The sequence below is a fragment of the Cryptomeria japonica genome, chromosome 7 (assembly GCF_030272615.1).
Source record: "Cryptomeria japonica chromosome 7, Sugi_1.0, whole genome shotgun sequence".
Classification (NCBI taxonomy): Eukaryota; Viridiplantae; Streptophyta; class Pinopsida; order Cupressales; family Cupressaceae; genus Cryptomeria; species Cryptomeria japonica.
This window is the reverse complement of record NC_081411.1, coordinates 833,372,998-833,394,453: the sequence shown is the minus strand read 5'-3', so window position 1 is coordinate 833,394,453 and position 21,456 is coordinate 833,372,998. Positions and strand designations below refer to the sequence as shown.

The 21,456-nt window shown below is 37.5% G+C and overlaps 2 protein-coding genes across 2 annotated transcripts; both read right to left on the bottom strand.

Moving 5' to 3' along the window:
* Positions 1–4,073: 4,073 nt before the first annotated feature.
* Positions 4,074–4,838, bottom strand: LOC131074313 (probable truncated L-gulonolactone oxidase 7, mitochondrial). The gene has a single exon (XM_058010909.2). It carries the CDS (start codon positions 4,836–4,838, stop codon positions 4,074–4,076), a length of 765 nt encoding a protein of 254 aa, XP_057866892.2.
* Positions 4,839–16,981: 12,143 nt separating this feature from the next.
* LOC131074288 (probable L-gulonolactone oxidase 4) lies at positions 16,982–19,544 on the bottom strand. The gene is made up of 3 exons (XM_058010873.2): positions 18,678–19,544; positions 17,995–18,250; positions 16,982–17,872 (listed from the first exon to the last, which is right to left on the bottom strand). Exons 1-3 carry the CDS (start codon positions 19,395–19,397, stop codon positions 17,058–17,060), a joined length of 1,791 nt encoding a protein of 596 aa, XP_057866856.2. The 5' UTR covers positions 19,398–19,544; the 3' UTR covers positions 16,982–17,057.
* Positions 19,545–21,456: the final 1,912 nt, after the last annotated feature.

The following is a 21,456-nucleotide window of genomic DNA, read 5'->3' as shown; positions in this document are numbered from 1 at the left end:
ATTCCCCTTCTTGGAAAAGGATGAAAAATCACCTTGTGATGGAGAGGATGATTGTCCTTTTTCCTGTTGTGGCTTTGACTTAGATTGCTTCTTCTTCTTCTTATTGGAATCTTTGCCTTGACTCCCTTGACTCCCTTGATTAGCCACCAAAGCCTTGGACTTTGAAGACTTGAGAATCCCCATGTTCAACAACTTAGATTGTTCCAACATCAACATTTCTATGAAAGCATCAAATGAAGGCATAGTGTATGAACTCCCCACTATCAAGCAATGGGTTTGGAAGCTAGAAACAAATGTTGCATATTCAGGTGAAAGCTTGTCCAACAAGTTGAATATCAATTGAGCATATTTTTTGTCAATTCCACAATCCTTAAGCTTTGCTCTTAGCTCATTTTCTTTGGTGACATAATCTTTGATTGTATCAAAACTCTTGGGATCCAAGTTGGTAAGCTCATTGTCAATCTTATAGCCTTTGATTTCATCAACTTGACCATATAATTTCTGAAAGATATCCCAAGCTTCTTTGATTGTAGAACACTTCTCAATGTGAAAAATGAGGACATCTGATACATAATTACACAAAGTTCCAAGAGCCATGCAATTTTTAGTGAGCCATTGTAATTGAGCATTAGGATCAGCCTTAGGATCAGTTGGTGCTACTATTGTTCCATCTATGTAATGCATGAGTCCTTTTTCCATTAGTTTGCTCCATGCTTTTATTTTCCAAGATGCATAGTTATGTGGAGTTAAAGGTGGAAATTAATGAGGACCATAGCAACAAAAATGAAAGAGCATAAGGAAAGAGAGGCACAATCACACAAGACACCCCACCAAATTCACTCAATCAAAGAACCCCCCCAAAATGATGATTTGACACTTTATACTTAGTGCATGTACAATGGGCCACTTGCAAAAAATGGAAAAGTGGAATTCTGATTTCAACTTTACAACTGCCTCAAAGAGGCCAAAGCAGACTCAAACTAAAAATGCAAGAGATCTAAACTAAGATCCAAGAAATTTACAAGTACCAAGTAAGCCACAAAAGACTAATTTTTGAAAGTACAATATCCACTCAAAATCTCTGCAAACTGATGACATATTATGAAAGTAGACAAAAAAATATGCACTTTAAAAAAATGACACTTGAAAAGGAGGTCGTATGAGCCCAAACGAAGCCTTTGAAGTTGCAAAATTAAAGATTGGACAAGTACAATTGAGAGAATTCAAAAATTATGAAAAACATGTTCACCAAAATCAAAAAAATAAACACACCACTGCAAAGAGCATGAAAAATTAGCCCAAATGAAAAAATATTGTACCCAAAAAGAAGAAAAATTGAGCAAGTTATGGGCCTTGAAAATTGACCAAAAAATTCAAACTGCTCAATAGAGAGGGGTCTAAAATTTTCAAAAGGGTGCTAACGCAAGCTGACATCAGCAATTAACTATGTTAAATTTGACGGTCGTATGCCCGTCAAAATGGCCATTGCACCTCCCTGTTGACTGTACAGAAATCTAACGTGGCAATATACTGACAGTGGCGTGGTGCACTGATTGGATTAGTCATACTGTACTATCCAGATGACATGGCACAGAGGTGTCTAGCCCACGGGCTAGTGGCCATTTGTCACATGGTGGACGTGGGTCTCGCCAATGGGAGGTTGTGGGAGCTCGTGTGGTAGGTCAGCGGGAGCCCGCGTGGCAGGTCGGCGTCATGGTGGGTGCCGGCAGTGACCGGCGGATGCTACCAGAGGTCGCTGTGGCAGGGCCATTAGAAGCCGTGGAGGGGGTCGATGGGAAGGTGATCGTCGACAAGTCAGATGAACGCTGCCGTTGGGAGCCAAAGGCCAAAGGACATCGCATGTCGTCGGGCTGGGAGGACACTAATCTATCAGGTATGGTTGGTGCAACCTCTAGTCACAGGTCTGACAATATAGGTCGAGGGTGGGTAATGGCACCCCCGACAATAATATATGAATTTTTATTTTTTTTGAAACTTTTCAATACAAAAAAAATTTGCGAATTTTAAATAAAGGAAATAATTTTATTTTTATCTTTTTTTGCAGAGAAAAATTATTTTTTGAAAATCCATACCGTACTACCTGAATTGGGTAAAAAAATCCTTCAACATCCAAAATTTGACTTTCGCCAAATATGGATGAGTTTATACTTGATTTTTATGGAAACGACCTCCCAGATGCAATTGTGATTTCGAAAACACACTAGGATGCCTCCAAAACGTGCAATACCTCATATATGAAATTAGAAGCCTTCCAAGATGTCTCCCAAAACTAATCAATGAAGCCCCAATGGCTCTAATACCATGTGAGATTTTTCCAAGATCAAGGGCACAATGAAAGGCACACAAAAGAGAGACAACAGTTTGACAAGAACAAATAGCATTCTCATCAATATGCAAAGTGATCAACTAGATTAACCAATACAATGAATATGGGCATGCTTATATAGGCAAGGCCAAATGGATATGTGAGCACACAATCATGACATGTAGCTCAATGATAAACAAGGGTAGGTAAGAAAAAGTAGGGGTAGGTAGGAGAAATAATATAATATTCCACAAGAGGTGGATCACCCATTGAATGTGGAATATAACAGCAAGATAAGACCACAAAAGGTGGAATTTCTCCTACAAGCATCATCCCTATGTGCACACTTCCCTAAGTGTCTCATATCCAAACTACGATGAGATGCATTATCTTAAGTCAACTTCAGTAAAGTGTAATTATATCCTATAAGAATAAATAATTACACCAACAATATCAATGAATTTTTTCTTCCATGTTTTTATTTTAATTTTTTAATAGTTAGGATGCATGATTTTTAAGTTTTCAAATTACAGAAATTGTTTTTCTTTAATCTAATTGGCTCAAATAATTTGCATCTTATTATCGGATTTCCCGGATCCACTTTCTACATTAAATTTTTTAGGAAAAATTTTAGGTCATTAAAATAATATTTAGAATGGTTTAATTTTCTTTTTCAATTATTTAGAATCTATATCTCTTTAAATATTTTAAAGCTTTATTTTAGTTATCCTAAGGCAATTGGTAATATAAAAATTTGATAATAAATCCAAACTTTTGTTTTATTTGATATATGTTACAAGGTAACTACCATGAGAAATAAATTTTACCTTTATTATTGAAGCTAGTTGAAAATATTTTAATGCTGGAATTAATTGACTATTAATTAATTGTGAAATAATAAATATTAATACAATGTAATATAGATAAAAATTGTTCCACTTTCATCTCTTTTGGTACAGTAAATATTTAAATTTTCTTTACTACTATGATCAGTGTACTAATCACATTCTCAAATAAATATAAAATTTTAGAAGAGTTATAGTATTCTAATTGAAAAAACTTTAAAAAATTATTTTTTTATAATTAATTATATAATTATTTTAATTAATCTCTTCTATTTGCAAATTGTTTGTAAAAAAACATATTCAATTACTATTATTACAAAAAGGGTTAGGATTATATTTCAATTAGGGTTAGATCTATAGCTTAGTATTAGAGTTTAAATAGGAGTAGGGTTCAATTAGGATTAGGACTATGATTCAATTAGTGTTTAATTAAGGTTATAAAATAAATTTTTGAGGTAGGGTTAAAATATGGTTATAGTTCAAACATGGTTAGGGTAAGAATTTAATTAGGATAAGGGTTAGGTATAAAGTTAACTTGGAGTTAGAGTTAAGGATCAATTAGGTATATAGGTAAAACTTTTGATTTAGTGTTAGGGTTAAATTATGGTTAGGATTCAAAGAGGTTTGGAATACAATTCAATTAAGATTAAAGTTATAAGTGGAATTAGAGACAGGACTTTTATAAGAGTTAAAATAGGGTTAAGATAAGGATTAAGATTAGTGTTCAATTTAGGTTAGGGATTATTATGCGTTAAATTTAGGATTCAATTAAATTTATAATTAACATTCAACAATTAAAGTTATGATTACAAAATTATTAATCTCTTCTATTTCATAATTTTTTGAAAAAAACATAATCAATTGCTATTACAAATCTAAACGGCAAATACTAGCCACTGTGTCTATCCTTCATATCTAGAGACTGTAGCATCGATGTACACTCTTCCTGCCCTACAAAAATAACCTTTGTGAGGAGCACAGTGCCTGTCTTGTGTACATAAATACAAACCTTCCAAAGCACAACCATCCTTGTCTATAACTACCCCATCCTTTCCTATTCCCAGCATTCCATCAGTCCACTCATTCGACAACAATCCCTCTGGATCATACTTTTTCATAGCTTTCAAAAACTCTCCACCTTTCTTATACTTCTTTAACACCCCCTGAAATGCAATGTTGCGGTTCTTACCCCAGTGGGAAGTGCCTCCATACATAGACAGACCCATCTGCTCAATCTTTTCAAGCATGTCCTCGTCGAGTCTAGGAACCATGGGGTCCTTAGATCGATAATATGTGAAATCCAAGTCCACGGAATCCTCATTTACTCCTAAATAAGCACTGGAAGCCTTCACAAAGCGCACGAGAATTCCATTGTAGAGCTCCACTCCACACAGACCAGAGGGATTCAGGTCTCTCAGCTTCTTAATGTCTGTAATGAAGTCTGAAATCTTGGTCATGCTGATTTTCGTGGTAGTCTGGTGGAAGAATTCTCCCTCAATGCGAGGATCCCATGGACAAGCTGTGAGCAGCAAATCTTCTGTGGAATTGAGACACGACCCGGCTGTCTGCAGCCTACAATGGGATATTTGACAAACCTTAAATCGTTGTTCTCGAAGCCGAAACTGATACCCTGCAGAGTTTCTACCAGCAGCCTGGCCGTCAAGCATTTTCCGTTGGCATCCACTGTAGCTTCCTGCAATTCCTCTGAAATGGAGATTCTATTTCACTAACCCCACTAATATAAAGTTGGATGTTCAACAAAGAAACATATAACATATACAATTAGCAGGTAACACCATTTAGATGTGAGTGAGAAGTTGCGCATGAAAAACAATGCTAAATTTGTGATGTGTGGAGAATGTATTGATTGGGTTTTATATTGACGTGGTATGCTTAAGATTAGAGTTGATCGAAGTGGTGGAGTGTGGAATCTGAAAACGGGGCTAAGCGTTGACCCTCTCAACCCGTTGGTTGGCCTTCACCGATACACCCGTTCACCAATTTCAAATCTGCTCTTTCTTTCCTGGCTGATGTGATGAGCTCTCTACGAAATGGTTATCCGATTTTTTATTCTTGATTTATTTAGCTCTGTGCTGTAGCCGTCATAGCCATGGTGTTATGCCTCATAATCTTGATTGCTCAAGTTAATATATTATTTATTTTCATTTAAAGAAGTATTATTATTTTTTATTAAGATTCTTCTTATCTAATTCCTTGGGTATATAAAGGAGGACATACCTGCTCTCTATATTACGCTTATTTGGTTCTTTAAATCGCAAGCTATACTTTTCCTAAGTATTCCGAAGTAAGGTTTATATGAGTTTACTTGGTTATTTAATGAAACTATGTACTCATCCATAACTTTTCTTTAGAATAATATATCATATATAACAACTATAAATTTCATAATATTTTAGATATATTACTGATTTCAAAAGAATTTCAAGTATAAGATTATATTTGCAATAATTATTTTTCTTTCAAAGATGCGTTTGACAATAGTTTGATGTAACCCACTCCTTTTATAGAAAGAAGTAGCAAGGCCATCAAATTCATCCTTCTAAATTCATAATTGTTTATTATGTCCTTCAAAATTCTTAATTGCTAGAAGCTTTGAGGTAGCGAGACTTTTAATTTCCTAATCCATTCCTTTTTAAATTGTCATATCCTAGACATGAATGTAGAAAAATGATATTAATAGCTTTATAAATTTTTGTGTTGTTCTAATCTCATGTAATCCTTTTGGTTCTTATCTAGCATTTTTATAGATTATTCTCATGGGGATTATCTAAGGAAGTCATTTCATAGATATCTGGATCAACTTGGGCTTAACATCTTATATTTTCAGATATATTCTTTCGTATGTTCATTTTGCATTCTCAAAGATCATCAACCTTCCTAACTAAGTTTTGTATTTTTTTACATTCTTAGCATTTTCAAATAATTTGCCCTTATCTTTGCTTCTTTATAATAATGTCTAGGGAAATGGTTGAGGTTACATTCCACTTAGGTAGGAGAAGGCATCCATTGTCTCTTATTAACACTCTCCCTTGCTTACTTGTGTCATCCATTCTATATTAATATCAAAAGTTATTAGATCACTCTAGGCTAGTTGTATGTTTTATCATCAATCATTTCTAAAATTTAACTTCTCATCCTATCTTATATCTTATCTCTAGTTCTCAACTTGATAAAATACATCTTAAACTCTTCTATCTTGATGAAATCATCATTAGCTACAATTTCCCCACAAGCCATTTTTTTATGATGTCTGATTATAGATTATATTTTAGGAGAGCTAACATTGTAGGAACATAGAATTTTGTACTTTAAATCTATAACAATGCATAGATGAGACTATAAAATCCTTAACAGTGTCACCAATTGATAAAAATCCTCAAATCCCATTCTTTCTTCATAAGTAAAAATGGTTGAAGAAGGTCTTCAACTTGAACTTTCCTTATTTTAGCTACAAATGGGTGAACTAATTTTTAGATCTCAAAACTATAATTCCTTTATCATAGAATAGAAACTTGATGCTAATTGCAAGGGAGTACTACTGCATGGGCAAGGTGTAGAAATTCTATTGCAATCAATGATTATTAATCTCCTATCTCATAAAAATTATTTAACTGCTGAAAATAAATTTACAGCTGAATATCGAAAAATAACACAACTGCAACTTCACTAAAAATACGGAAAGAAATAAGCAACACAAGGACACAATATTTTGGACAATGGTCCCTGGAAAAACCCCTAAGGGAAAACCAGTTCTACAGATGGAAAATATATTAATCTTCAGCAATATAAGAATTACAAAAGAATTCCTTGCCTCTTACTGGTAGAACTCCGACAAACTCCTAATATCTCCTGCTGATATCCTCCACTGCTATATCAACGCTATCACTGTGCCTCTTGCTAACACTGCAAGACTATTTGCTATCACTGCAAGTTCTTCTCACGACTTCTTATTTTCGAAATGACCCATGACCCCTTTTTATACTACTCTGTTGGAAAACCAACGGCCAAGATTAATTCAAACCAACGGCTGAGATTAAGACAACTCAATAACCAATAACTAATTTTGGCTATGAGGTGTTACCTAGAAAGAGCCACTATTAAATAATAATTGTTTTTATCCTAACAATACTTGTTTGACAAAAAAAACCATTTTCTAATTCTAGGTCAAGACGAACAGCTGTCCAAAACTACCCATAACTAATGTTGTTATTTCTGGGTAAGGACGAACAGCTGTCCAAGCTACCCATAATTAACACTCCCTCTTAGCGAGGAAGCTGTTCTGCATGACACCCATCTTATCTCTAAAGAAGATGAATTTTGCCTTCCCCAATGCCTTTGTTAGAATGTTTGCTACTTGCTCCTCTGTAGGTATGTACTGTAGCTGAACAATCCCCCTCTGTACACAATCCCTGATGAAGTGATACCTGATGTCTATATGTTTCAATCTATCGTGAAACACTGGATTCTCAATCAACTTGATGCAACTCTAATTGTCGTAGTGTATCACCCTAGTCTCAACCTTCTGACCAAACAAGGCTACTAGCAACTTCCGAAGCCATATAGCTTCACATGTCGCCATGCTGGCTGCTATGTATTCTGCTTCTGATGAACTCAAGGCCACAGATTTTTGCTTCCTGTTGAACCAAGAAACAACTCTTGATCCCAAGCTGAAACAACATCCTAAAGTACTCCTTTTGTCCATTGTACTACCTGCCCAATCTACATCAGTATAGCCTATCAACTTGATACCTTCACCTCGAACATATCTGATCCCGTACTCAACTGTACCATGAAGATAACGCAACACATGCTTAGCCACCGTCCAATGCACTCTCTTTGGCTCTACCATGAACTAACTAAGAGAGTTTACTGCAAAGGCTATATCTGGCCTGGTGTTGACCAAATACATGAGCGAACCAATCAACTCCCTATATAGGGTGGGATCAACATCCTTTTCCTTGGATGTATCTACCTTCCTCCAATTAGTGATCATGGGTGTAGACATGGCTTTGCAATCTTCCATCTCGAATCTCTTTAGGATTTCAATGCAATATTTCCCTTGACCAAGGAAAATCTCTCCATCAGTCTGCCACACCTCCATGCGTAGAAAGTAGTGCATAAGTCCCAAATTCTTCATCTCAAACTCTTCTGCAAGGTCCCTCTTGCAATCCTCTATAAGCCCTAGCACACTAGTAAGAAACAAGTCATCCACATATAGAACAAGAATGAGAACCTCACCCCCAACCACCAAGTAGTAGAGGTTCGCATAAGCCTCACTCTTCACAAAGCCCATTTCCTGCAAGTATGTATCAATGTGCTCATACCACGCTCTGGGAGCCTGCTTGAGTCCGTATAAGGCTTTCTTTAATCTGCACACGTGGGTTTCTTTGCTGTGTGCTACAAAGCCTTCTGGTTGTTCTATGTATACCTCCTCCTTCAATTCCCCATTAAGGAATGTTGTCTTGACATCCATTTGATGGATCTGCCATCCCATCTGCGCTGCAAATGAGATTACAGCTCGTATAGAAGTATACCTGGCCACAGGAGCAAATGTCTCCTCATAGTCTATTCCCTCCTTCTGAGAGAACCCCTTGGCCACAAACCTTGCCTTATATTTCTCGATGCTACCATTTGCACCATGCTTTATCTTGAAGATCCAACGCGATCCAACTATTGCTCTATCAGTTGGTCTAGGCACTACCTCCCATACATCATTCTGCATTATTGAGTTATATTCCTCAACCATAGCATCTCGCCATACTTGATGCTTTGCAGCTTCCTGATAGCTGGAAGGTTCACTATCTACCAACTGGCTGACTAATGCCACATAGTCATTGAACTTGGCTGGTTGTCTCCTCTATCTTGTACTCTTCCTAGGAGCTCCCACAAACTCCTGAGTATCCCTTTGTATGTCTTGAACCTCATGGTTCCTACTGCCAACTATAGAGGATGAAATATTAACCTCTATATCATCTAGATGCATATCCTGTTGCACCAGTTGCTCCATACTCTGTGAATCTTCACTACTTGAGTCTATGCTTGTACTAGTAACTGTACTTGAGCTTTGTTGTCCTTGACTTAGACTTGGAGCTTTCGTTGGCTGCTCACTCCGATCATCTGCTGGCAAATCTCTGGACCTTCTAAACGCCTTGTCCTCCATGAACTTGACATCACATCTAACAATAATTCTTCTGGTCCCTGGAATGAACATCCTATATGCCTTTGAAGTTTCACTATACCCAACAAAGTACCCCTTCTCTGCAGTCTGATCTAACTTGGTATGTGTGTCTCCAGGAATAAGGCAATATGCCAAACTCCCAAATATCCTGAAGTGACCATCATCTGGCTTCTTCCCTGTGAAAGCCTCCTCTGGTGTCATTTTCCCTAGTACCTTGTGTGGAACCCTATTCTGAATGTAGATTGTTGTACTACACACTTTTGCCCATAAGTAGCGAGGCATGTCCTGGTCATGTAGCATAGCCCTTGCTGCCTCTGAAATAGAACGGTTCTTCCTCTTAGCAACTCCATTCTGTTGTGGATTGTAAGGAACAGTCCACTCTCTCTTGATTCCTTCTCTGGTACAGAAATCCTGGAAGTCATTTCCTTTGTACTCGCCTCCATTGTCTGACCGAAGAACCTTTATCTTCCTTCCTGTTGAGTTCTCCACAAGAGCCTTGAACTCTTGGAAGCGACTGAAAACCTCATCCTTGGTCTTGAAGAAGTATATCCAGGTCTTCCTAGAGAAATCATCAATAAAGGTAACATACTACTCATATCCTCTGAGAGACTTTGTCGACATTGGTCCACATACATTTGAATGTACTAGATCAAGAACACTCATAGATCTGGTGTCACTCCTTGGAAAAGATGCTTTCGCAAACTTTCCCAGCACATATCCCTTACATACATCATCATGCTCTGTGCTCACCTCTGGAACACTTGTCACCGTCTCACAAAGCAATCTAAGTGCTCCATGATGAATATGGCCCATCCTCCTATGCCATAGCTCTCCAAGATCTCTAGGGTTACTACTACTCATGAGTGCCTTAGGAGTATCAAACTACAACCTATAAAGGCGACCACTCCTAACTCCAATAAATACGGGTGATTTCCAATCTTTATGCTTAATCAAAACATGCATCCCTCTAAAGAGAACATTATACCCTTTATCCTGAAGGACAGATACAGAAACCAAATTCATACCTAGGCCTGGCACATGCAACACATCATGAAGAGGAATTACCTTTCCATTCTCCCTCTGAAGCTGAACAATCCCTTTCCCAACTGAGTTGAGCTTGGACAAGTTCCCCATAGAGATCTGCATTCTGGTGTTCTCCTCCTTGTAGCTGGAGAAGTACTCTCAAACTCCTGTCATATGAAATGACGCCCCACTGTCTATATACCAGACACTCTATGAGGTTGAGCTAATCATATAGGCTATGAGTGCAAACTCATCCTCCAATCTACTAGAGAGCTCCTCTGCACTTGCTGAAGCTGCCACTTGGTTCTTTCCCTTCTTATCTTTCTTCCTTTGTGGGCAATCGCTGACATAGTGGCCAAACTCGTGACAACCAAAGAACTTGACCTTAGATAGGTCCTTCTTCTTTTCAATTTGTGAATTTGCTCCTTTGCTAGATCCCTTCTTTGTTTTCCCCTTTCCCGCTAGGGCAACATTTTCTTGTTCTACCTCACTTTTCTAACTTTTATTGTTGGCTCCATTGACAAGGCTTAGTCTAAGCTCCTCCTAAGTGAAATCACTCCAAAGTCGATCCCAACTTGGTAAGGTGTCTCGTCCATTAATAACTTGAACAAAGACATCCCACTGCTCAGAAAACCCATTTAGAGCTATTCTTACCTAGCTCGTCTTCATTTGGCTTATCTCCAATAGTTGCTAACTCGTCCTTGACAAGTCTAAGCCTGGTGAGGTAACTTGTAACATCTTCTCCTTTGTTCATCCAGGTATTCCTCAATTTTTCTCTGAGAATCAGCTTCCGGTTAGTGGTAGCATTCTGGTACAGATTTAGAATGGCATCCCACATCTTCTTCGTTGTATCTAACTCTGCGATATGTGGAACAACATGGTCCTTGACACCATCAAGGATTATCCTCCTCACCTTGGCATCATCCTTCTTGTATCCTGCAAGTTGTACTGGATCTGTAGGTACAGCTACAGTACTGGTAACATATTCCTTGATACCATTCTCTTCCAGCAATAAAGAAATTATGGCTTTCCAGACACCAAAATTTGAGGCACCATCCAATCTGTCCTAATCTCTCAAACCTGTTGAGGCCATCTCAAAAAAATAAAGGAAAACAATAAATCGAAAGAGGTCAAACTCAAATTTCTTTCCTTTGCTTAGGGTAAACCTTTTCTACCCTCAACAAAGCTCTGATACCATGTAGAAATTCTATTGCAGTCACTGATTATTAATCTCCTATCTCATAAAAATTATTTAACTGCTGAAAATAAATTTACAGCTGAATATCGAAAAATAACACAACTGCAACTTCACTAAAAATACGGAAAGAAATAAGCAACACAAGGACACAATATTTTGGACAATCATCCCTGGAAAAACCCCTAAGGGAAAAAAAGTTCTACAGATGGAAAATATATTAATCTTCAGCAATATAAGAATTACAAAAAAATTCTTTGCCTCTTACTGGCAGAACTTTGACAAACTCCTAATATCTCCTGCTGATATCCTCCACTGCTATATCAACGCTATCATTGTGCCTCTTGCTAACACTGCAAGACTATTTGCTATCACTGCAAGTTCTTCTCAAGACTTCTTATTTTCCAAATGACCCATGACCCCTTTTTATACTACTCTATTGGAAAACCAACGGCCAAGATTAATTCAAACCAACGGCTGAGATTAAGACAACTCAATAACCAATAACTAATTTTGGATATGAGGTGTCGCCTAAAAAGAGCCACTATTAAATAACAATTGTTTTTATCTTAACAATACTTGTTTGACAAAAACAACCATTTTCTAATTCTAGGTCAGGACGAACAGCTGTCCAAAACTACCCATAACTAATGCTGTTATTTCTGGGTAAGGACGAACAGCTGTCCAAGCTACCCATAATTAACACAAGGAGGTAAGGAACATCAATAAAGAAGGAAAATAGAACCCATTACATAAGAATGGGCCTATTCTTTAGATTTATTTTAGCTCTTCTAAAACAAAGTTGTGTTGCTTAATACTCTCAAGAAGACAAATAAAGAGGTCAACTTTATACCTCAATCCTTGACTTCAACATGATTAATGTTAGCCATAGAGAGCTCGATATGGACTCAAATTTAATTGACTTACACAAGAACAGTATGCAATAACTAATATTAAATAGTATTAAATCAGCTAAGATGTGGCCCCTTAACATGTGTATACACATTTATTTCTTGGATCCATGAAACATAGGCACTCAAAAATACTTTTTGCATATTACATTAGGCATAGGTTTACATTTAGTTTTAGTTTAACTGTCAAATAAAATAATCTAGTTAGTAGGTTAGTTATGGGAAGTTTTTATTCCGGTAGGTTGGTTATATGGGCAAAACAATGGCTTTATATAGCAATTAAAAAAAAAACACCAATCTAAGATCTATCAGAATGAATCAAATATATCAAATATATCGTTTTATGTTTTCTGTGTACTTGCAATACTAATTTTATGGCTCTACCAGTTTTCAACATATAGTGACCAGAGAAAAATAAGAGAATAGAAGCAGATAGAGGACTTGCATCAGAGCATAATTGATTTGTTTCGCCTGTGCGTTGCCTGTGAAGTTTTCTGATGAGAAAAGGGATCTACGCAGAGGTTGGGGCATTCAGGAGGAGTTTGGTCTGTGTCGCCATCTTTTCTTTAACTCAATCTAGGCCTTAATGGACGCTATTTTGCACTATTTTTCTGCAAATCCGAAAGCACACAAACCTAGCAAACAGATTTTTACGTTGAAAGCCTGTGAAAAAGTTGAAGTATAGATATCATCATCATTCCTGTCAATACGTGGTAAGGTTGGCTCCATTAAAGTTTCAGGTATCTAAGAAATTGAGGGCGTGCAACATCGTGGATAAAATTATCACAAAAGACCATATCAATCGTTGTTATGCATCGGATCTTGTCATTTCCTGGATTTGATGGGTCGTTAGAGTAGCAGTTATATTTATCATGGAAATTTAGGTAGTTTTTTTATTTACAAAATTTGTTGCAAGTCAAAGATCTATGTGAAGTTTTAGGACTTACAGGAAATTCAGTCTTTTCCTCATTCATAGGTACATGGGAATGAGAGGAAACCTTTGTGAATGATATTGGTACTCTAAGACATTTTGTTCTATTCCTTTTTCTGTCTAGTATTGTGGACTCTTAATCTCGCGGTGGCCGCAAAGCTATTGCTACTGTGTTGGCCACTGTGCTGTTTTCATGGCCTCTAGTTGATAGTGCAGATGATGGTTCAGAAGGGGACCAGTTTTTACGGGAAGTCTGAGGAAGAGAGACCTGCTATAAGGATGGGCCATGGGGACGACGTGGTCAGATTGCCCGAAGGGTTTTCTATTATGGGAACAAGTCTGCAGAATGTTGTTGTGGCCGCTATAGAAAATCTAGCCCAGGAGACTCTATGATCTTCAATACCATCCCGAGGTGACCCACTTGGTAAATATATAGGATGAAGACACTACACTATATCCTTTTTAATGGCTGTGGCATTAAGGCTGATTGGAAAATACAAAATGAATTAGAAGAGCAAATCCAAACAATTAAAGCTATGGTTGGAGAAAACTATTATTTTATTTGTACATTATCAACTGGTGTTGACTCTACTTTCATTGTAGTCTTATGCATAAGGCAAATGGAGATCGAGTTCACTCTCCTATATTATGCTCTTTGCAGTATTTGATGAGGCCTCAAAAGACTCATTCAAGATGTTAAATGGATAGATAAAGTATAATAGGTAATATCGGAGGTTGGAGGCAATGGAGGCATGAGGCCATTTATCATCTTAAACTAGTTTCTCACTTAGGGATGATTCATTGCAATAGAAGAATCCTCTTTGTGTCCCTGAAGAAAAAAGGGGGCTTGGCATTATGTGTCTCATCAAGGAGAAAGGGGGGCAAGATTTCTTGTGGGTGCACTTGGTGTATCACATTTGATCTATGATTTGTCAAGCACTTGAAGAGACAGTAGACACACTCAGAGGAGATGTGGACATCCCGAGGAAAGGCATCTCATGTGCAAATGTTTGGTTGGTGATTTGCACATCAAAGGAGGGATTGTTTCTAGAGAACTTGAGGAGGTATTAAACACACTCGGAGAAGATTTGGACTGTTCAACGAAAGGAATCTCATGTGCAACATTAGAGGATGCATTAGACACACTAAGAGGAGATGTGGAATTTCAAATGAAATGTGTCTCATTGTGCATGGAGGGTGGGAACGCTTATGTTCTCTCATGTTGTGCTGATGATTGCAAGTTCTACAATCAAGAGATCAAATGATGCATTCATTTCGGTGTTTCTTGGGTGAGTGAGGAGGATTGGTGAAGGTGCATCATAAATTCTCTAGAAGGGTTGGGTTCAAAACCCTTGCAATGTTCCACTCTTGTTCGAATTAATGTAATAAGAGGGGGGATGTTGGCGTATTACATTAGGCATATAGGTTTACATTTAGTTTTAGGTTAATTGTTAAATAAATAATATAGTTAGTAGGTTAGTTGTGGGAAGTTATATTCTTGTAGGTTAGTTATATGGGCAAAACAATGGCTTTATATAGCCAAAGAATATCAATGGAAGATCTATCAAAATGAATCAAATATATCATTTTATGTTTTTTTGTGTACTTGCAATACTAATTTTATGGCTCTACCTTTTTTCAATAGATATAATTAATCAAAATCACTCAAGGCATTCAACATATAAAATGTATAGGGCTATGTAGCAATAAAATACTTTAAGCTACTTCAATAACTAATGTGAATAGTATATTTTGAAGTTGAGAAGGGTGGTGGGAAGGAAAACCACAATAGATCAATTCCTTGATCACATAGGTAAAAAAGTTAAATATTAGGCTTGGAGGTAACACAAACACATATGCTAACCAAACATGGCAACTCGTGTGAGAGTATACTTTAATAATCCATGATTGAACATATCAATCCCATATGTTACGTTGATAAGAGTTTCTTAAATATGTTTTGAGACAATTTTATAGATCCTTGTGAAGACCAACTCTAGTCATTATAGATTTTTCTCCTTTTCTTCATTTATGAGAGAATTTTATTGCATATGAGTACTTCATCAAGCCTACTTGTCAAGATTCATTTTTTAGAAATTGGGTTTTTCCCTAAGTATCTCTTAAGGAGGAGTGTTAGTATGAAAATAATTCTTACCCATATTAGTTTTACCTAATATGCCTATTTGCACTATACTTAAGCTCACTTGAAGATAGATTTTACCTTTTATGTCATCTCATGTGGAATCTACATGTGTCCCCACACTTGGCTCAAATATCTCAAACATGTCTTAGTTTTCGAAGGGTAATTAGACATTCAATCCTACCTTCTTACGTCCTCACTATTGGTTTTATATGAAAGGCTCATTTGTAAACTTCATATTTGTATTTCCTTGATCATATTTTTCATATATAATTTCAGCTCCATATAATGTATCCATCTTTGTTATATATGTATTATTAGTCGATTAATGTACCTCAAGTCATTCATGCAGTGTTTTTTCGCCTCTCTTATCCTAATATGTATTTGTTAGAGGGTCTTTAGAAACTAGTTCTTCTTCAATCATGTTTACCAGTTCTACCTACTTAACGAGGTCTTTGTCTTTATGTTCATATACCTCATCAAACCTAGTAGTTAGGACTCATTTTCTAGTTTTTATTATTTTCTTGAAGCATCACTTAAGGGGAGGTGTTAGTGTAAAAAGTATTTTTATCTAACTAGTTAATATCCTACCTAGTTGATCTATTCACACTACACTGAACCTCATGTAGTGAGATTTTTAATATTTTATTGTCACCTCATTTGAAATCTACATGTTTCCTCACACTTAGCCCATGTGACCCTCATACATCTCATTTTTGGAGGGGTAGCCAAACATTCTCTCCTACTTTCTAACCTACTCATCCTTGCCTTTATATGTAAGACTTAGTTGCACATTTCACATTACTTGTATGATAATATTTTGTCTTGGGTATTCTCATTTGTGGAATGTTTAATCTTGGAACTTGAACTTGATTACTTCAACAAATTATGTTATATCATAGTTGTGAATGATTCCCCCTCAAGTGTGGGTGTTTGATCTCCTAAAATAGTTTGGCTATTACAATTGTATTGTAATTATTTAGTTCAAAGACTTACATGTTTGCTTTTTGTTAGAGAGGTTTAGAAGGATAAATCTATATTTAATAATCTTGTATGATTGTTTCATTGTGATATTTTATTATTAAAATCTCTTTATGTTGTTATCATCTAAAGTTGGTTAAAACCAAGGCAACCAAATATTTTGTGACACTCTTTTCACAGAATTAAATATGAAAATATTTAAATCTTGGCAAACCTGATAGATTAATGAGAGGGGTAGGACCTATTTTTATTAATCCTTGTTTAAGTACAGGTTCAAGTTTTGATGTAATGCTTTTATTTTTAGGATCGAGCCAAGGCAAGATGTCTAGGATGGAGATAAAAAAATATATATTAGAAGATAGTTTTTAGTAAGATCAAGATAAAGATTTGCAGAGTGATAAAATTCACAAAACTAACATTATTCGTCTCATATATTTTTCCTCTATACACAAAACTAACAAAATTAACATTGCCGATCTAATAAATGCATACAATAAGGTGCTACTCTATCCTTCATATCTACAAACTCTAGCATCGGTGTACACTCTTCCTGCCCAACAAAAGTAACCTTTGTGAGGAGCACAGTGCCTGTCCTCTGCACATAAACACAGACCTTCTAAAGCACAACCATCCTTGTCTATAACTACCCCTTCCTTTCCTATTCCCAGCACTCCATCAGTCCACTCATTTGAAAACAATCCCTCAGGATCATACTTTTTCATAGCTTTCAAAAAGTCCCCACCTTTTTTATACTTGTTCAATACTCCCTGAAATGCAATGTTGCGGTTCTTACCCCAGTGGGGAGTGCCTCCATATTTAAACAGACCCATCTGCTCAATCTCTTCAAGCATATCCTCGTCAAGTCTAGGAACCAGGGGGTCCTTAGATCGGTAATATGTGAAATCTAGGTCCACAGAATCCTCATTTGCTCCCAAATAAGCACTGGAGGCCTTCACAAAACGCATGAGAATTCCATTGTAGAGCTCCACCCCACACAAACCAGAGGGATTCAGATCTCTCAGCTTTTTAATGTCTGTAATGAAGTCTGAAATCTTGGTCATGCTGATTTTCATGGTAGTCTGGTGGAAGAATTCTCCCTTAATGCGAGGATCCCATGGACAAGCCGTGAGCAGCAAATCTTGTGTGGAGTTGAGACATGACCCGGCTGCCTGCAGCTTGTTATGGTAGCCTACAATGGGATATGTGTAAAACCCTAAATCGTTGTTCTTGAAGCCTGAACCAATACTCTGCAGAGCCCCTACCTGAATCCTGGCCGTCATGCATTTTCCTTTGGCATCCTTTGTAGATTCCTGTAACTCCTCTGAAATATTTCAACGAGGAAGATTTTATTTCATTAGCCTAGCTAATATAAACCTTGATGTTCAACAAAGAAATAGTTGTCGATTGCATAATGTATGCAATTAGGTTGCAGGATTTAATTACCTGCTGAACGGGTGATGGCCAAGCCTGCAGTTAAGGTTTGGCGAAAGCCAATAAAGTCGTTGACTCCATCTCCAGATTGGTTTACAGGAACTCTCCCATCTATTCTGTAAACAACCTTACGCTGTCCGGGATACCATGTCACGTCTCCAAATTCGTGTGTTCTTGCAAATTCCACTATGCTCTGTTCTAAATCTGTCTCATCCTTTTTAACGTTTGTGATAGACCTCTTGAACATTGGCTGCAACTGTAGTGTTACCTGTACTTGTCAAATTTACCAAAAGTTATATGTTGTCTTAGCGATGTCATAAAAATTAAACTACTTCTAAAAGCACATAAAATTCGTTTTTCTCTAGAAATATTAAGAAAACCAAAATATAGTTAAACGTCAAAAGTAAAATGACAAGTACTTGCAGTTGCCTTCACTATATTATTTTATATTAAAGAAATATAAATATCATGTAATACAGTGAGAACTTTTTATATGAAAAATAAATTAATAATTGATTAAGCATTCTCTGTATCTATTAGATATCTGACAGCAGATATCACATGTATATTGAGAGTGATTTGAGTTATAGTATAATCTTGGCTCAAAGTCAAAAACAATTAAATCTGTAACGACCTAATCATTAAAGTTTAAATATATTAGTTGCTTCACCTAATTTAGACGGCTTCAAATATACCTGAGAAATGACTCCGAGAAGGCCAAGAGAAACCTTGGCAGCATCGAGATCGGCATGGGAGGAATTGAGAGTCACAACACTTGCATTCCCTCCACTCAGGGGAGCCACCAATCTCATCCCCACAACATACTCGTGAACAGCACTTCCCTTCCCAAAGAGTGAGCTGCCATGAGCCCCCGTACAGAGGATCCCCCCTATTGTGAGCCCCGTCCAATAAGGCGTTTGTGGCAGCGCCAGGTTATAATCCGCAGCCGCGCTTATGATATCCCTCAACGCAGCTCCGCTTTCCACACTCATTCTCATGGACTCCTCGTCTACGCTAACCACGCGCTTCAGCTCCTGGGTGCTTATGATTAGCCCCTCTTCTCCGCCCGGGCACACCAATTTGGGAATGGAGTGCGACCACCGCGTGACCACCCGCATTTTCTGCTTGTTGCGGCTGCCCGCCGCCACCGCCGCCACCAGCTCTTCTTCCGACGAAGGAAAAACGGCCGCTGCGGCTCTGCACGTCGATCGGTCGGGGAATATTCCGTAGGCGTTGCTCACTGCGCAACCGCTGGTGTCGCATTTGACTGGGAGAACAGGCGGGCTGCAGCTTACGCCATTGCTGTTGATTAACAGGAGGAGGAAGAGGAGGAGGAAATTCATCGCTCCACTAATTATGTGCTTCCTTTCTTTCGATATTTCAACGAAATTGGATGTGAGTGAGAAGTTGCGCATAGAAAACAATGCTAAACTTGTGGTTTGTTGAGATACAACGAATTTTTATATTGAAGTGGTGTGTTCAAGTTTAGTGTTGATTGAAGTAGTGGGGCGATGATGATCGGGCGGTGTGATCAAGTGGAGTCTGAAAACGGGAAATAGTGGGAGCAGCACTTACAACACCGCCCGCCTTTTTCTTAGTACGTGGCGCAGGGCTGCTTTTCTTGGGTATTTTCCTTTTTGTCTTTTAATGTCTACCACACGTCCAGAAGTACAACAATGCAATCTTTTTTTAACTTCAATCTCAACATAATTTAACTTTTCAATTTCCTAAACGTAAGTACTCAAGTCTGAGTGCAATTAGATCATTATTATCGACCGAATTCAAGTATAGTTCAAACACATAAGATTTGCTAAAACCTCGATGGCATTCATATTATTAGCTTTAAAATTGGTTTATGTTTTTATTTCGGTGGTGTTATTTTTTAATTGTATTTAAATAGAGAGAAAGACCATCATATATGTTCAAATTTATTAATTAGATAAATATAAAAAATGTATTATATATTTGTAAGGAAAAAATATTTTTCTTTTTTTCTATTCGTGACCAATTTTTCCTAACAATCTCATTATTATTTATCTTTCGGGTTTATGTCAAACTCCTAACAAAGTAAATGTTATAACTAGAAAAGTTGGGTGATTGGGCTAAAAAATGAGAGAGTGCTCGTCTTCCACATTTTGAACTCTATTGAAATAAAAAGATGGTTCTATGGAGATTTTTTGAACTATGAGTATGGATAAGGTGACAAACTCATAAGATTGGAGGCTTCAACAATTTTGATCAATCATTTTGCATTTGTTTAAAAAATTTTGATTGATGTTGATCTATTTTGTTGTTTCCGGTTTTGTTGGTGACTCCCCACGATGCCTTACAGATTTGGAGATGGATGGCCCAACCTTCTGGGAGTGGGGTTTTTATTTTCTCTGGTGGGCCTGGTGCGACTTATGCTTTGTTAGATTGTACGAGGCCTCCATTCGTTGTGAATGGGAGGGCTTCCTTTGGTTGGCAGTTGTGGCCTATGTGCTCATTTTGTGAGACAGGTTTTCTGTGTGGACCCTCTGTTCTTTCATGGTTTTCTCTTTGGTGAGGGTTTCTCTTGCTCCTCTTGGTATGAGTTTGGAGTCTCCTATTGAGGTGGAGACATCTTTTGTGGGAGGAGATGGTTATTCTGGTTCTAAGGCTTTGTTGCTGGGCAACGGTTGTTCTGGAGTAGTTCTAGAGTAGGGCATCATTTGATTTGGCTTCACTTCCTGTAGGACCCTCTCTCTTTCCCCCCATTGAGATGGGGGTTGAATCTTTGGAGAAGGAGATCTTTTTTTCCTGTGAGAGGATCATTTCGTTAGTGTGGACCCTCTATTCTCTCCTTGCTTGTTCTTTTGTGAGGTTTTCCTTTGCTACTCTTACCCATTCTCATGGATCTCTATTAGAGGTTTTCTCTCCTATGGAGGTGGAGAGGAAGTATGGGATTTGGGTCGAGAGTGGGTTGTATGGGCAGTCGGTCTTCTCTCCTTCTTGTCCTATTGAGGTGTCTCTCTCTCCTATTGAGGTGGAGAGAGGGTGTGGGGTAGTATTTCGGTTGTTGTTGTTTGTGTTATTGGTTGGGAGAGCCTATCAAAACCCTCATGGAACTCTTTTCTCGGGTTGTGGGAGCCTTCTAAAACCCACACTTAATGTTGAGGGAGCCTGGAAAAACCCTACATTTTATGTTTCTTTCAGGGACATGCTAGATGCCAACAGTTTTCAAGGGCCCAATTTGGCCAATGTGTGTTTTTGGTTAGGGTATGTCTTTATGGTGTTTTATGGTCTGGAGATTTTGTTACACGTTAAGGGAGCTTGGGAAAACCCTTCATGTTGGTTGAGGGTACTTGAAAAACCCTTGTTCTTTATTTTTTAAGATCTATGGTTTGATGACTTAGATCCTCTACTTGGGCCAAATTTTTTTTAATGTTGTTTCTTGGATGTTTGGCTGGTGGTTGACTAGTTGCGGTTGCTCTTTTTATTGTATATTATTTGTGC